The sequence below is a fragment of the Polyodon spathula genome, chromosome 3, assembly GCF_017654505.1.
Source record: "Polyodon spathula isolate WHYD16114869_AA chromosome 3, ASM1765450v1, whole genome shotgun sequence".
Lineage (NCBI taxonomy): Eukaryota > Metazoa > Chordata > Actinopteri > Acipenseriformes > Polyodontidae > Polyodon > Polyodon spathula.
The window spans coordinates 49060565-49078067 of record NC_054536.1 but is presented as its reverse complement, the minus strand read 5'-3'; the positions used below and the strand labels follow the sequence as shown (position 1 = coordinate 49078067).

The 17503-nt window shown below is 36.1% G+C and overlaps 2 protein-coding genes across 2 annotated transcripts in view; both read right to left on the bottom strand.

Annotated features, from left to right (window-relative positions):
• Nucleotides 1–1824: 1824 nt before the first annotated feature.
• On the bottom strand, nucleotides 1825–13960 carry LOC121309051 (desmoplakin-like). The gene is made up of 4 exons (XM_041241918.1): nucleotides 13931–13960; nucleotides 13458–13535; nucleotides 10316–12301; nucleotides 1825–5315 (listed from the first exon to the last, which is right to left on the bottom strand). The coding sequence occupies exons 1-4, from the start codon at nucleotides 13958–13960 to the stop codon at nucleotides 2157–2159; spliced, it is 5253 nt and encodes a 1750-aa protein (XP_041097852.1). The 3' UTR covers nucleotides 1825–2156.
• A 170-nt stretch (nucleotides 13961–14130) lies between these two features.
• Nucleotides 14131–17503, bottom strand: part of LOC121309046 (desmoplakin-like) — a 29356-nt gene continuing 25983 nt past the window's right edge. Inside the window, exons 16-23 of the mRNA XM_041241904.1 lie at nucleotides 17156–17334; nucleotides 16685–16823; nucleotides 16301–16494; nucleotides 15788–15950; nucleotides 15492–15575; nucleotides 15203–15310; nucleotides 14370–14403; nucleotides 14131–14174 (exon numbers count right to left, since the gene is read on the bottom strand). Of these exons, the coding sequence (XP_041097838.1) occupies nucleotides 14131–14174; nucleotides 14370–14403; nucleotides 15203–15310; nucleotides 15492–15575; nucleotides 15788–15950; nucleotides 16301–16494; nucleotides 16685–16823; nucleotides 17156–17334 (945 nt within the window). The remainder of the gene's footprint in view (nucleotides 14175–14369; nucleotides 14404–15202; nucleotides 15311–15491; nucleotides 15576–15787; nucleotides 15951–16300; nucleotides 16495–16684; nucleotides 16824–17155; nucleotides 17335–17503) is intronic.

Sequence of the window (17503 nt, the reverse complement as noted above, 5' to 3'; positions counted from 1 at the left end):
TGGTTCTGGCTGCCTAAACTGCATGATAACACTTTCATACAACATGAGACACCCCACATACAACATACTGTAAAATCTTTGTATACTTTACAAAAATGAATATCATAGTCAGGAATTACCATTAAGATAAGCAAGCTGTATTTTCTCTTAGAAACAATGTCTTCTCAAAAGGCTTCTATTTTTTGCCAAATATCTATTTTATACAATATGAATGTCATCAGCATTCAAACCCCCATGTTCTAGTTTTCTGCGTTTGCAGGCACTGAAACACTGAAACACTGTCTTCCTAAACTTCCTGAACCTGCATCCTGTTGTATAAAATTCATGCAACCTTTTGGCACAAGGATTCAAGTCTGGGGATTAATTCCCATTCCTCCATCCAGTATGTCACATTTACATTTTTGCATTAATCTGGACACTTCATTGCTCTCTTTAAAAGTGAATTAAAGAGATTTAAACCCATTTCAATTATATGACCGTGGTGTTTTAGTTTTATATAACAAACACATTTGTTTTTACCTTTGCTTTGTTAGACTGAAAAAAAGAGAAGAGAATCATACCATACTTTTCAGTTTCAGTAGGAAGGAAGTAATCTCTTGAGGGTTGTCAGTACATGTGGATAGAGATAAGCTAGAGAGGTTTATAAACACCAACAGAACACCCCCTGGACAACTTACTTCATTGCAAATAGTAATGGCAGTGTTGTTTTATCGTGTTGCATTTCTAGTGGTGCTTGGTGTGCTTACAACATCTTACTAAAGTAACTTCACAAGCAATTAATGGCTGGGTTTCAATGGAATAAGAAAAATAAGTTTTTCGCACACTATTTATGTAGTTACTTTTGGTTAGTGTGGGTTTCCATGTAATTTTCTTTTAGCCAGAAAATTCTCCTTCCAAATGCAAATAACCTAATTCTAATTAAAATATGGAGGGGGGGGGGGGGGGGGTATTTAAATGTTTCTGTCTGAGTTCCAATGCAGATATCGTACAGCTTTCTTAAACTGGTTTTTCAAAGATTTTAGGTTGTGTTGAAGCCCTGCAAGTGCAGCCTACCTCATTTGGCTGCCACATCTTTTTTTAATAAAAAAATCAACACGTGGGGACATATAACTCTATATTTTTCTGAACCCCACTGCTTACTATACCACAGCAGCTGTGGCTCCTAACTGTAGAAAAGAGAAGCACCAGGGATAACCAATTAATTGATTTACCTAGAGGGCAGTTCTTAAACCCATGACTGGGGACACGAGTAGTCTTGAAATCCGTGAAATATGTATTTGAAATAGAATTTAAAAAAGGAATGGATTATTAAATTAAGGCTTCTTATTTCTCCATCGCAATGCCCGTTAGATCAGCATTACAAATTGCAAAATGTTACTTTTTGTGTGGTAGTCAAGTTTCCAGTAACTTGGATTTGGAGTGTGGAGTTATAGATATTGTGTAAGCATTAGACCTGTGCAGAGAATGTATGTATTTTTTGTGACTACGACAGACAGAAAAGTATATAAATTTAACATTTCTAATCAAATGTATTTATTACCAGGAAATATTAATATTAAGGCCACACATCTGTTCAATATTAAGACCACTATCTGCAGTTCTAAACTTACCAAATCTGTTAGATTACCTCTGACTAACATGCATAACATCTAGATGGGTTAAAATGTTCAATAAAAGTGTTACGCAGTGAATAGACATAAAAAAAAAAAACCTTAACCAGAAATGTTATGTTCCCTCAAATAGTAAGGCCCTATTAAAGCCACATTTTGTTCCTTCTATAGCAAGGTTTCACTGTATTTGAAAAAAAATAAATAGACAGTAATATTTAATAAGAAAGTTTTATTTCCAAGCAAGTATTAATAATAAATTGGTACCAAAGGATGCAAATTTTGCACTAAAATATGAAATCCCATTCCCATTTTGACTAAATGTTATGCTGAATATCTGGAACCTACATAAGCATACATAATTTGCATTGATTGCACATTCTATTATTTTAGAAATACAGTTCCCAATGACACCAAAAGCGTGATCTCAATTTATGGTATTGTTTTCAATTTTGAATAACACAAAGAAAAAAAACAGTATGTCTGCAAGTAATCTGTTTTTAAAATTGAAACATGCTTTAACACTAAATGCAGTTATATGAAAAAGTGTTAAATGCCAGTATAGCCACTGCTATAAGATGAGACAGAATAGCTAAATAAACTGGGTGAAGAGAGATCAACACTTCCTCGTCTGGACCCACTTCTTGAGCCAGTGCGGGATCCAGGTGCTGAAGAAACATTGTAAGGACTGCTGATGCCTTTAGAAGACACAGACGAAGCTTCCAGCATTCTCAAACCAGTCGTCTCTTCCACCATTGAAAGATCAATAGCATCCTTATAGGAGATCTTCAGCTTGGTTTTTGGACATGTCAGGTTTCTTGGGTAACTGCTGGTATCTTGAAGTTTTAGTGCAGTTCTTCCATCCACCATGCCTTTTCTGATGGCTTCTTGCATAGATCTCCTTCCAGGAACATCAGGTTCAATAAGGCCTCCAGTGAGATACTGGAATTCAAGGAAGTGCTGACCAGACTCATATGGCAACCATTTCTCTCTTATTGCGTCAGCTACCGACATTTTTTTCTTAGTTTTGACATCTTCAAAACCGAGATATGCTTTCTCGGCAGGCTTCAATCTTTGGGCCATATCTTGGTCTATAATACCCTGTCGCTCTGCCTCTTGCAGTGAAAGCTTTTTACTGTTTGCAGGATTTATAATGCCTCCTGTACAGGCCTGAGCTTCCAACAGACGCTGTCCAGTGATGGAATCAACAATTGCTCGTCGAATAGCTTCAGAAATAGTTATTTTTTCTAATGTTTCCGTATCAAATATAGCTGCAATAGGGCTGGTCTCCTCTAGCTGTTCTGAAGGTCTGGAAAAGGTAAACAAGGTACTGGAGATACATTCCCGTGAGACACTTGGTGAAGTTGCTGATGTCACTGATGAACTGCGGCTTACATGTTCAAAGCTACTGGAACCTACAGTGGGCTCTCCATTGTACTTGCTGCTGATCATACCTGCAAACTGAGAGAGAGTAAGACTCCCAGATCGATACTTCTCCATTGATTTTTTGTCAATGAAACCCTTATCTAATGAATCCTGAATGTCATACTGAATGCCTGTTTTTCTGTCAACAAGAACTACTCTGGATGTACCATCAGATGCTGAGATTGTTATTTCTTCCCACTCACATTCTTGACCAGAGAGCTCCAAGAAAGTTTCATAATCAATCAGATTCTTGTGATATGCTTCACGAACGGTCATTTCCTTTTGTGTATCAGGATCGACGATAACCACCCTCCGCGTACGAAGTGTATTCTTCTGGGTTGTTGATATCTGCTGCTTCTTGTTCAGTGGCAGGAGGCAGAATCCTGTTTTCTTGTCCATTATGCACCTTTCCTTTAGCTGCAAGTAAGTCAGATTCTCCTGAGTGTCTGGATCAAAGAAAACTTTGGTATCAGACACGATTTTATTCATCTCTTCATCGAAATAACCACGTTTGTATGCAATATTGACTTTTAAGCGATGACTAGCTTTTGGATCAATGATTCCACCGGTTGCAATCTGAGCTTCTAACAGGCGAATGCCATGGTCCTTTTCAATTAATCCCTTCTTCATGGCTTGAAACAAGGAAATTATATCCCCTGTTAATGGATCTTTGTACCCTGTGACAGCCTTCTCAGCAGACAAGAGTTTATCCTTAAACTCCCTACCAATCAACCCACTGTTATAAGCATTTTCCACTGTCAGCAACTTATTATTAACTAGGTCAACCATAAAACCTGTTGCTGCTTGGGCTTCCAAAAGTTCAAGGCTTGTTCCGGGTCTAAGAAGGCCTTCTTGCATTGCACTGTAGAACCCAAGAGTTCTGTCATTCAATTCATCATAAATGCCTGCAATGCAACTTGTGCCTTGCAAGTATGGTCTAGCCTGTTCATTAACTTCCTCTTGTGTAATTCTACCTTGTTCCAGAGCAGAAGCAACATCTTGTTTTACAATTCCTGAATCTACTAGTTCATCTAAAGTAACACGCTCTCTTAGCCCATTAAATGAAATGCATTTCTTCGGTGCTGGCAGCAAAAGTAAACCTGTATGAAGTTCAACTCTACACTTTTCCTTCAAATCAGGGTAACTGATATTTTTCTTGGTAGCTGGATCAATAAAACTTTTTGTATCAACATGTGGATCAGTGAGGGCTCTGTAGAGATCACTATCTATTAATCCACGATCAAGTGCAACATCTTTTGGTAGGAACACACTACTGACTGGATCAATAACACCTCCCGCTGCAACCTGTGCTTCCAACAAACGAATTGCAGTGTTTCTACTTATCATGTCTTTTTTCTTTGCTTGTCCAACTGAAATCAACTTGCCTGTGTGTGGATCATGAAAGCCAGTAGCAGCTGACTCGGCTGTAAGAAGTTTATCTCTATCTTCCCTATCTACAAGACCTCTTGCATATGCAGCCTCAACAGTAAGTTTCTCATTTACTTTTGGGTCAATTATATAGCCGGTGGCAGCCTGTGCTTCCAGAAGCATCATTGCACTTTCTGGTTGAACAAGGTTCTTGTTCTTGGCATCAGTGAATGACAACTTTTCTTTAGGTGTAACAAAAATGCCAGCTATCACACCTGTACCTTTTAGACTTGGTTGAATGTTTAATGCAACTTCTTCTACTGTCTTTTGGCCTTTAAGTAACTGGTCCAATGTAGCCTTATTAATAATGTTGCAATCATACAACTGATTAGCTGTAATTTTCCTGCGAATGCCATCGAACACAAGTTTTGAAGAATCTGTTTGGCAGTTACAAGTAACTGGTCTTTGGCTAAGAGTACTGATTTCCTTTTGCATTTTTAAGTGCAGGGTTTGCAAATCTGATTTTTCTCTCTCTGCATCTTCGAGCCTATGTTTGTATCTTTCGTCAATAACTTTTAGCTCTGCCAGGAGCCTATCAATTTCACTTTTCATGGAGTACCTATCCCTCTCATTCTTATCTTTCTCTAGATTATATTTTCTAACAAGTTCCTCTTTCATTTCACATTGATTCTTCCAGTAACTGAAGTCGTTCTGGAGCTGCTTGTGTTCACCCTGCAGACGCAGCTTCTGGCGGGATTCAGAATCGAGTGTTGCTTTGACTCGACTGAGTTCATCTTCATATTTCTGCAGTCTTGTCTTATCCTGATCCAGCATTTTTATCTTTGCCAAAAGAATTTCTTTTTCTTGTAAAAGTTCATTGTAGTGTGTTTGATTTTCATGGATCATGTTGGCTGACTGGAGGGAAAAAGAAAACAGTAATACAGTTAAAATGAGCTTTATAGTTTTTGCCCAAAACATGTGTAGTTGATTTACAATTGTTTGTTGTTAACAAAGCTAGATTATTGTAAATGCATGATGAATTTATGCACTTGCATTAATCCAGATGAAAAAAAGATGGCCACTCAAGTGTTTTTTGGGGAAGGGGGGCAGAGAGGTGTTGGTGGCTTTGGTAGAAACTAGCAATTAAATTGTTGTTATAAAAGGTTCTGGACATTGGTTATATGTGATTTTATACCAAATTATTATTATTATTATTATTATTATTATTATTATTATTATTATTATTATTATTATTATTATTATTATTTAATTACATTTGTTGTGACAATTTACTCAAGTTATTGTGGTAAGGTTGTCTTTGAAGACAGATGACAGATGATTGATACAATGACGACAGCATGAACTCACACTGGTATTAGGTAAAAAAAAAAAGGTAAAATTAAATGATGGTAATAAAAGAGAAACTCATACCACGCCTTTCCACTGTATCAGTTACAGATATAAGGACAGAAAAAAGTTAATAAAAGAAAACAGTGTTTTTGTTAAGAAAAGAGAGATAAGAATGAGATATATGCACACAAGCTGTAGCTATGTTTAAAAAGAGTTAATCACTGTGAAATCATTGCACCAGGGTGCAATTGCGTTTGAATAAAACTGGGTTTGTCGAGTGGGTCCCTTAGAGTAAACAAAGCACACTGTATTGTAATTTTCAATACACGAGTGATAGAAGAATACACGTGTAAGATAAAATCAGAAGAGCGTTTTTTTGGCAATGGAAAGGTGAGCCTAGAATAGGGTGACCAGATTTTCAAAACCAGGGCACATGGTTAAGTAACTGATAAGACTAATAAAACCATTTAAATATAGGCTATTTCATGGTTTTTTAAATAGCTATCTTCTCACTCTTAGTTTTATCTGTTCTTTTGTTTTTATATATATATATATATATATATATATATATATATATATATATATATATATATATATAATATATATATTTGTAAATATAGGGTTTTTATCCTTACTAAATTTTATATTGGATGATTTAAAATTATTTTCACCATTCCATAATAAAAGTTTAAGGTAACAAGCTAAGTTTATATAGTAGCTAATTTCAGTACACTCCTGGGTGTATAATTTGTGGCTAATTAGTTTAACTTCCAATATTGTGTTACATATGTATTGCTACTTTTTTATTGCGTTTATTATTATTATTATTATTATTATTATAATAATAACAATACATTGACATTTTGGCATTTCTTTCTTTCTTTGTTTTTTTCTACTCACTGCGTCAGGATGGCTCTATTTATTGATGTAGTTGATGTGGTTTAATCTGGTGGATTTGGATGCTTGCAACCTCTCGCTTCTCTCCCTAGTGTCTGGGTTCAATCCCAGCTGAACTGAACAGCTACCGTATTACACATACTAGTAGATTGACATAAGAGTTTCTCCTTGAACTCCCTACCAATCAACCCACTGTTAAAAAGGTTTTTCCACTATCGGCAACTTATAAACTAAATGAAAATGCAGTACCTTTTAAATTTTATTTGGTTTTCGCTGCAGGTGCCATATACTATAAGAAGCAGACGTTTATGTTATTTTGAAGGTATTTAGAGTGTGCCCTGCAACGGGAAGTGGCTGAAAACAGGGACTTCAAGATTTTGACAAAAATGATGGGACACTGGAACCATTGATGGAAAACCGGGATGTCTGGTCACCCTAGCTCAGAATGAATTCTGCAGTCCAATTATAACAGTTAAGGAGCAAATTAGTATGAGGTATAAAATATCATAGTTATTTTAACTAGCTATTTTAACTAGCTAAGTTAGTTAACTGACAGTTTCATTCTATTGAAAAACATTGACAGATCCAACCTATCTGAGAACCAATAACCACACAACTGACCAGAGCATGGAAACTAGTTCCACTCCAGAGACGCACATGACAGCTTTAGCACACTGAAGAATGAAAACATGGGCATGCAATTTGTTTAGAATTCAATATACATGCTTTCTTGTTTTGAGTAACGGCAGTAAGGTCAGTAAATTTATAGGAAATATACATTTTAAAAAATATACATTGTAATGGTAAAGATTCATAGGTCTCTTTCCATGTAACTTGCAGTAGTAATCTATATTGAAGAGTTTCCATGACCCCTCAAATTTATACAGGCCATTGTTTCCTGAATTTGAGGGAAAATATTGCAGTAAACATAGTACAAGCTTCAAATCTTTTGGTGTCGGTTCTGTATGCACTTTTGAATTGCAGTCAGATATGTAAGAAAAAACACATTGATTCTAAGAGTAAGAAATACAACACAAAGTAAATGTGGTATTTCTACTGGAGGGGCAGACTTTTTCAGTGGGACAAGTTTGTGGTTACAGTGGTGTACTGACAGGTGGTTTCACAAACCCCAATTAGCACTAATCTTGGAGTACTTTACTTAAGGTAACATAAGGTAGTGCAAGATTAGTGCTAATCCCAGTTTTAAGAGAGAGTTTAGACATTATTCTTAGACTGCAAGGGGTGTTTTTAAACTTCTCAGTTTTAAAAAAGACACCATAATGTAATTTCTAAAAAAATTAAATAATGTAAAGGAAATCTAAATAACAATAATGTGGCTCTATGTTTAGAGTTGCTACTGTTTTTACTGGCCCAGATGCAATTTTATCTGGCGCAGTATATTTAGCAAAGCAAAGCCTTTCCATATCCGTTACTTCAGCCATTTAACATGGAAACACAATACTATTAAGATTTGAAAATGTGTGTGTACAAATGATACTCATTTTTTCTCAAGCAAGCATGCAACCAAGCTGTTACCATATAGTCACATATTCCAAATCAACCCGACAGAAAAGTTTGACATGAAAAGGTTTTTTTTTTTTTTTTTTTGTTGTTGTTGCTTTGCCACATGGTTGATGAACAAGCCAAAAAACAGAGTGCTTTCTGACAACCCATGTTCACGATTCAGGGCCAATTTCACATTTATTACACTAATAAATGATCAAAGGCAATCTGACAATTGTTAACTAACAGTTAACAGGTCGCTGTGGGACACGGCCTACACCTCTAAAACTAATTAATTTTTAAAACGATTCTCACAGTGGAACTACTCTGTCTCTGTTTATTCGCTTCTCTCTCTGCTTCACAACAACAACAAAAACTATCCCTGTCACTGTCACTGGTCTTTAGCTCAAGTTAGTCTCGCCTCATCCCACTCCACAGCCAATCACCAGCAGCTGCTGTGGTCCATGCATGTCGCCCATAGGCTGTTCGACTGATGTGAAACACAACCCCCCCACCCCCCCACCCACTCCAAGCGTTCCTGCATTTCACAGACGTTACAATATTATCTTTTTTTTTAAAATTTGGAGTCCACAGGCCAAGTTCGTTAGAGCCAAAGGTTCGTTATAATGAAGGGCGTTATAGAGGGGGTGTGCTGTATAATAATCCTGATTAGGCATGGGTCAGTGTAGTCGAATACACAATTACAAGAAAATAAACAAATATTTGAATAGTATATTACATATTCGAGTACACAAAACAAAGTCTTTAAATATTAGCTGCTTGCTGGCGCTTGACAAGTGTTGTCAGTCCTAAACCCGTTGTTATTTAAATAATAAACGTAAGGACAATAATTAATTATGCAATGCTTGTAACAGAAGCATTCTACAGTTAACGTATTCTGTTTGAAATTGTTGCCAATTGTATTGCCCTGTTTTCAGCTAATGTTAACATATCTCTGCTTGAGTTCAACTGTAATGACTGCACTCAGCAGCTTATGTAGCTGTTGCTAGGCAGTCGTGAAACAGCTTCCAGGATCATTACACCGTCGAACTTTAAATGTGTAAACTAAAATAAAATAAATGTATATAGCAAATGCTAGAAGTAGTAAGCCAAACTTGGATAACATTGAAATTAGAAAGTTAATTTAATGTTATGATGAATATAAAAGACATAACAAATGCTAAGCAGAATAACACAATGACTAATAAGAAAAGACAATATACTTGGATTTGGAAAGGAGTTATTTTTTTTTTAACTCTGGACTGCAGTTCAGTTAAACATCTACTATTGACTTTCTATGAATGGATGGAGTAATGTCAACATTACCACTGACCATTAAAAGTACAACCAGGTATGTTCCTTGTTTCGAATTGTTTACAGGTTACTGAATAAACAAATTAACTTGACTTAGATTAAACTGATGTCAGTACTTGATGGCTACTTGTAATTAGTAATATTAAACTAATATAATGTTTGAGTGTATTTTCTATTGTTTTGGCCAGGTTACAATATTTGCACTATTTAGATTATTTTATAAATGTTGTTATTAGTTGTTACAATTAAACAGATGTAGAATATTTAGGTCGCTATATGATAGGTGTTGTTTTATTCTGAATACAGCAAAAACTATTATTTGGTTATTTGCAAAACATTATGCTATTTTAATTCAGTAAGATCTGCCATGTCGAGGGAACGAGTCTTACCAACACAACACTTTGGTATGTAGTCTAAGATTTTGAATGTACAACAAATATGATTTGTGATGGAAAAGTTTGAATTAGTTCAATTACGCTGTTATCGGAGGGGAAGGCAGAGGCATAGTTGTGTTTTAAAAATGGGTTTGTAAATTACTTTTTTCAGCTTTTTGGCACACAGAAAAACTGCATAATTATTGTGGATGTATTCAAGGAACATGCATGCAAAAAACAGGAAAGCTATAGCAAAGAACATGCATGCAAAATTAAAAGTGTGTTATTGAAAAAAGATGACAAGCTGATGCCAGTTCTTTAAATTGTAGGAGTTTTCATTGATGCAACACATACATTATATATATATATATATATATATATATATATATATATATATATATATATATATATATATATATATATATATATATATATACACACACACACACACACACACACATATGCATAATAGTATACCTCCATATTTTGTTTCTGACATTTTTCCATTTCCAGTCTGAACTTCTCCCTTTCCTTTGATAATTCATTAACAAGCCCTTGGAGCTCAAGTGTTCTTTTGCTGCTTGTCTGCAGTTGAAGCTGTAGCTCAGAAATCAGAGCAGTTTTATCACTATCACAGTTATCTTTACTCATGTTCACATCATCCAATTCTTGTCTCAGGTTTCTTAGCTCCTCTTCTAACCTCGAACGCTTTTTGGTGAGATTCTGAGTGAGGGACTGCAGCCTGTCTATTTCAGATTTGCTGTCATTCACAATCTTACTCTTTTCTTCAATTGTTCTGTACAATTGCTCATTTCTCTGATTGGCTTCTTTTACATTCTCCTGCTCCAGGAGAAGCTTGCGCTGCAAGGCTTTCAGTTCAGCTGTCAGGAGGTTAAGTTCATCAATTGTGCGTTGCTTTTCCTTCAGGGTCTTATCCAAGGACTCCTGTTGACCCTTCAGGTTTTGCTCACTCCTTTGCTTTACAATGGAGACTTCTTCAATCTTCAGTCTGAGCTGATTGATTGTATTGGTGTGTTCTTTACATGCACATCTCATATGCTCTAGATCTTCTTCTAACCCTTTTCGCTTGGAGCTCTCTTCCAAAGCAGCTTTTCTATGCACAGCAAGCTCACCCTCTAGTTTTTCTTTTATAAATTGGATTTCTTTTAAGCTGTTTTGAAACTGAGCAGCATCTTGCTCGGCTCTGCTTTTCTCTCTGGATACCTTGTCCAGATTAACCCTAATAACATTCAGTTCTTGCTCCAATATCTTTAGTTTTTGTACTGTTTCAGTGGAATATGTGTTCTTTTTCTGCAGATCAATTTCAGATTGTTTCAGTTTATCATTTTCCCACTCTACAGCTTTCCTCTTTCTTGATTCCTCTTCTAACAACTGTTTCAGTGTCTCAATCTCTCTGACCTTGTCTTGAATTGCCTTTGAGGTATCTTGCATGGACTCCTTATACCTTGAGCTTTCATCACATTGCTTTTTGGTAATTGTCTGCATCTCTATAATTAACTCTTTCTTCTTTCTTGATTCCTCTTCCAACAACTGTTTGAGCCTCTCTATGTCCTTGGCTTTATTTTGAACAGCCTTTGAGGCATCCTGCAAGGATTCTTTATACCTCAAGCTTTCTTCAGACCGAAGTTTGGTAATTGTATGTATCTCCATCTCTATCTCCTGTCTCTTCCTAGATTCATCTGAACAAGTTGCTTTTTGCTGATTAACAGCCTCTTCAGTTTTCCTCCAGCGCAGCTCTACATCTGCGATTGAGTTTTTTAATCTCTGTACTTCTTCTGCAAGGCCCCTCTTTTCTGCTAGAGCTCTTTCAAGCTGCAACTTAAAATCTTCAGATTCCTCTTTTTTTTGCATGGTTACTTGTTGAATGGTTGTCTTTGTAACATGGATCTCTGAATCGTAGGATTTCTTAAGATTAATAATTTCTTGATTATGTTGGTTTCTTACCTTTGACATCTCAATTTCAAATTCTTGCTTCCGTGCTGCCTCATCCTGTAGCTGGATTTTCAGCCTTTCGATCTCTCTATCTCTGTCCTTCATGGTCGTCTCAATGTCTATCTTTTGCCAATTCAGATCATCCAGCTCCTTTTTCATTTTCTTTATGGTGAGATCATAGTCTTCATGGTGATGTGAATACCTCTCTTCAGAGAGTTTTCTCTTTCTCCTTTCCTCATCAATCTCTAAAGTGAGCCTTGTTATCTTTTCATTCAGCTCCTTGATCTGGTTGTAAGTTCTGTCCAGGTTCTGCTTGGCAGAGACGCACTCCAGTTCATATTTCCTTTTGATAATCTCCAGGGACAGTAGCTTTTCCCTGTACTCATTGCACTCTGACTGGTATTTAGAAAGGTTTTGATCCAGAAACATATTCTTGTTGGAGTTGTCAAGATTCGCATCTTTGGCAAGCCTCAGCTCCTCCTCCAAAAGGTCAATTTTGGTGTTCTTCATCTGAACAATTAAAAATGGAAGTTTCCTGTAAAATCTACTTCACATACAAAATACAAATATTAACCCATAACTGCTGGGATTAAATGAGGTACAAAACACAATGATTTTAGAGGGCCTTTCAAGCCAAGGCATTGCACAGGCATTACATAAAAGAATTATGGTGCAGAGCATTGTGAGATTGCAATAAAAGCAAAATGAAACAAATGTATGCATACCTTTGCATGGCAGCCACAACAGTTAAGGGTTAAACCAAAGGGGATTTAAATAAAATAATTTCTAGTCAAGATGGCTGTTATGGATGTGCTCAAATGTAAGGGTAAAAGCACTTCCCTTTTAACTCTGCAACGCTAAGGTGAGGCGAGACAGGGAACAGGTTTGAATTCCACAAGACTGTGGATTCGGGTAGGACATTTCCATACCCTATTAAATGTGATTTTTCATCAGACAGTTATTTAATGTTTGGTGGGTGAAATAAATCAATTCTGTTCTTTTAGTAGAGTTTTTCATGTGTGTTTCTACACAAATATATGGAAATAAGATTAAATTACTGCAACAGTGCAGGGTTAATAGGTGTTTCACGTAAACCTACTTATAATGGGATTTAACCATTATTAACATATTATATTGTAATTATTGCATAGCACATAACACTACATGACTGATGAATGTTACTATTTTGCAACCATCTTAACCGTTTATTGCATGGGAAGACAGGTAGCTCTGCAGTGCATCCCCCAATAGCAGTTATTTGTAGAGGATTGCATAGCCGACAAGCTAGTGAAAATCAAAGCTGCATAAACACTATTGAAAGCCTCATGGTCCCATAATGCTCAATTGTATACCCAAACATGAGTAATGCTTCTCCCCCCATGAAGTATGCTTGCCTCATTGTAAACTAAACAGATACTACCTACAGTGGTTGTAAAAACGTTTATGAATGCTTATTGTTTCTGAAGTTCAGGAAGCAAATAAAGTTAACAGATGTGTTTGCTATAATGATAATCAAAGTCTCACCATGATGTCCTAAGGTTATAGTAATACAAATTAAAACTATATGTGCAATGCATCATTAGTTTGCTATGACAGGAGTTATATTTTTATTTTATATTTAGAAATATATATGTCTAATTTATTTTATTATTATTATTGTACTTACCTTAAGATCTTCCATGCTTTTAAGCATTTCACCCAGGAACTTATAGTAGTCACTGGACCTTGTGAGGATTCCAAATATCTATAGTGACGTAACGGTGCTTGTGAGTTAGATCTGCCCGACTGAAAAAAACAAACAAGCTAATTTAATCTTTAATATAGAAAGGTCACGAAGTGCACGAGTGCGTGAACATTTATATATATATATATATATATATATATATATATATATATATATATATATATATATATATATATATATATATATATATATCAGTACTGTGCAAAAGTTTTAGGCAGGTGTGAAAAAATGCTGTAGAGTAAGAATGCTTTCAAAAATAGACGTTAATAGTTTATATTTATCAATTAACTAAATGCAAAGTGAGTGAACAGAAGAAAAATCTAAATCAAATCCATACTTGGTGTGACCACCCTTTGCCTTCAAAACAGCATCAATTCTTCTAGGTACACTTGCACAAAGTCAGGGATTTTGTAGGCCGTCAGCATTGAGGACCATAGATGCAGTGGTCGGCCAAGGAAACTTACTGCAGCAGATGAAAGACACATCATGCTTACTTCCCTTCGCAATCGGAAGATGTCCAGCAGTGCCATCAGCTCAGAATTGGCAGAAAACAGTGGGACCCTGGTACACGCATCTACTGTCCGGAGAAGTCTGGTCAGAAGTGGCCTTCATAGAAGACTTTCGGCCAAAAAGCCATGCCTCCGATGTGGAAACAAGGCCAAGTGACTCAACTATGCACGAAAACACAGGAACTGGAGTACAGAAAAATGGCAGCAGGTGCTCTGGACTGATGAGTCAAAATTTGAAATATCTGGCTGTAGCAGAAGGCAGTTTGTTCGTCGAGGGGCTGGAGAGCGGTACACGAATGAGTGTCTGCAGGCAACAGTGAAGCATGGTGGAGGTTCCTTGCAAGTTTGGAGCTGCATTTCTGCAAATGGAGTTGGGGATTTGGTCAGAATTAATGGTCTCCTCAATGCTGAGAAGTACAGGCAGATACTTATCCATCATGCAATACCATCAGGGAGGCATCTGACTGGCCCCAAATTTATTCTGTAGCATGACTACGACCCCAAACATACAGCGAAAGTCATTAAGAATGATCTTTAGCTTAAAGAAGAACATAGAGTCCTGGAAGTGATGGTATGGCCCCCACAGAGCCCTGATCTCAACATCATCAAGTCTGTCTGGGATTACATGAAGAGAGAGAAGCAACTGAGGCTGCCTAAATCCACAGAAGAACTGTGGTTAGTTCTCCAAGATGTTTGGGCCAACCTACCTGCCGAATTCCTTCAAAAACTGTGTGCAAGTGTACCTAGAAGAATTGATGCTGTTTTGAAGGCAAAGGGTGGTCACACCAAATATTGATTTGATTTAGATTTTTCTTCTGTTCACTCACTTTGCATTTTGTTAATTGGTAAATATAAAATATCAACATGTCTATTTTTGAAAGCATTCTTACTTTACAGCATTTTTTCACACCTGCCTAAAACTTTTGCACAGTACTATATATATATATATATATATATATATATATATATATATATATATATATATATTGATATACTATAGATATTTTATGATTGATACAGAATAAAATATACTAACAAAAATACTACCTCAGAATGATACAGAATAAAATGTTTCTGTGAGTCCACTGTTCTGTTTCATAACAGTTCATCTAACTGGCAGGATGTGTAAATATTTAAATGTAAAATGCAACTGAATACCTCTTGTAATATGACAGATGAGGGTGACCGGATCATTGTCTTCTTAATAGGTATATTCAGAAGTGTGTCCAAGCCTGCACTGTATGATGCTAACTGGAGCTCATAATCCTGTGTAAGTAAATGGAAAATGTTACTTTGAAGCCAGGAACAGATATCATAATTCACAAGTGAGAAATAAATTAAATTATGCTGCAAAATAAAACCAGACAAACGTAAAAGGTGTATTTTGAAGGGTTCATAGAAGCAAGCCTAACATTCTGGCATGGCTGAAAAAACCCACACTTCTTACCTTTATTGCGCTTGCACTTAACTCTGCATTCTTCTGAACCTCTTCAACTGTGCCTCTCTTGCCTTTAATTTCAGTGAGCAGAGCCTGTCAATTATAAACAAATAGCTTGAATTCTGCAATTGTCAAACGCTTACAAGAAAAGTATGCAAAGACTAACTGAAAAAAGGAAAGTTTTTAGGGTTGTTATTAACTAACCTGTAACAATTACCTTAGGATATTAGCAGTGTGCAAGACCAAGTTGTAACAATAAAGTCTCTCTTTCCCATCTTCTTAACCTGCTGTAAAACCAAACATACCTTCTGTTCATTCATTTGTTCTATGATGACTTTTGGCTCATCAAATCTAGTGGCCTCCAGGGTGTCCTGGCGACGCCGGGTATCATCAGTCCACTTACTGAGCGCCCCGCTTATTCCTCTGTAGTGTTTAAGTTGTCTCAACTGGCTCTCCAAGTCCACATATCTGAAAAACAGATTTATTCAACAATCTGCTCCAGGTCAAACACAACAGGCAATCAAACTGGAGAAGGTTTGTCCACTGGGGAGCCAATCGCGTAAAATAATCACAAGTAAAATATGGTTGTTGGTTTTTTGGGGAATAAGGAAATCAAAGGCCTTGTGTTAGGATTATACTAATATAATACCGAAATCAGTTAAATGCAGCTAATTTTGACGAGAATATCATTATTATTACCAAATATTTTAAACAATGAAAATGCACAGCAGACATTATTGGTAACATGTCATTGTGAGCTCAATAATGACATCTGAAATGACTGATTGAGCAATTATAGAAGATGTTTTAAAACCCACCTGTTGTCAATCTGTGCCTGGATCCTATGCCAACGATCTGACATCTGGCCCACTTTCTCTCTGTACTTAGAAAGGTCGGTATCACACTTGTGAAAAGACTCGTCAATCTGTCCATTGTGGGACATAGCCTTCTGTAGCTCATCTTCCATGGACTTGATGAGGTCTCTTTTCTGATCCACATCTGCTCTCATTTGCTGGTAAAATTAAAATATTTATAGTTTAAAACACTATTTAGCTTATTTTAGTTTTTTTTTTTAATGAGTCACGAGTCGATTTATACAAAATGGTACCTTTTTACAATGATTGTACAAACTGTTACGCTACACCTATTCATATGGTTAATGTTTTTGATATGGATTTCTCAAGATACAGCATTTGGATTACCTTTAATGTCTCCCTGTAGGCATCTACTTTATAGAAGTCCAGAGAAACGGTTTCCTCTTCTGTGAGCCTGACCTCATACTTTTTGATAGTATCTTCAGCTTGTGCCATACTTTGAAATAGAGCCCGAAGTGCCTTTATTCTGTAACAAACAGAATACAATTGTAACTAAGGTGCAAGTGATTTGTTATCTACTAAACATCTATTCAGCAATGCATGTATTCTTTTCTTGCATTCATATAACAAATGTGCAACAGCTTCAGTAAACTAATTATATTAACTTGGTGTTAAAGTACAACATCCATGCAAAATATTGTAGCCACTAAAATACTTTGCAAAAAATGTGTATAATCCTTGCAATCATTTTCTTACAAGTTCAAATATTATATCATCTATGCAATATATTGGTGCACAACTTTGATTAATGGTCTTTCATATCTTTAGAGTACTTACTAAAAAACTTTGCACCCTTACCTTTCCAAATAGGATCCAGAAAAGGAATCTAGGTTAGTCAGTTTTCTGTTTATGAAAGCAACCTCTCCATTCAGAAAGTTTATGGTGTCAGGATCCTTAATCTGAGAAAGATGTTTTAAATTGCTCTCCCTTATTCTCATGAAATCATCTCTGATTTTGTGTAATTCTCCTTGCATGCCCTGTTTTAAAAGACATGAGTGTTTAATTGAATGGGGGTAAAGGCAGTTTTACTCCTGAAGACATCTTAACATAAAAATCGTAATCATAAAAACAACAAAAACAATGTTAGTTCCTATTACATAATGTCACACATCCAAATGTTGGAAACATACCACATAAATACTGTTT

What these genes read in the sequence shown, in the direction of transcription:
- LOC121309051 (XM_041241918.1), bottom strand. Translation starts at nt 13,960, where the DNA reads ATGCTGACGGCCTACAAAATCCCTGACTTT. An exon ending in CCTACAAAATCCCTGACTTT is followed by an intron (nt 13,536 to 13,930) that starts GTGCAAGTGTAC and finishes ACGTCACTATAG; the next exon opens with ATATTTGGAATCCTCACAAG. An exon ending in AAAGCATGGAAGATCTTAAG is followed by an intron (nt 12,302 to 13,457) that starts GTAAGTACAATA and finishes TTAATTGTTCAG; the next exon opens with ATGAAGAACACCAAAATTGA.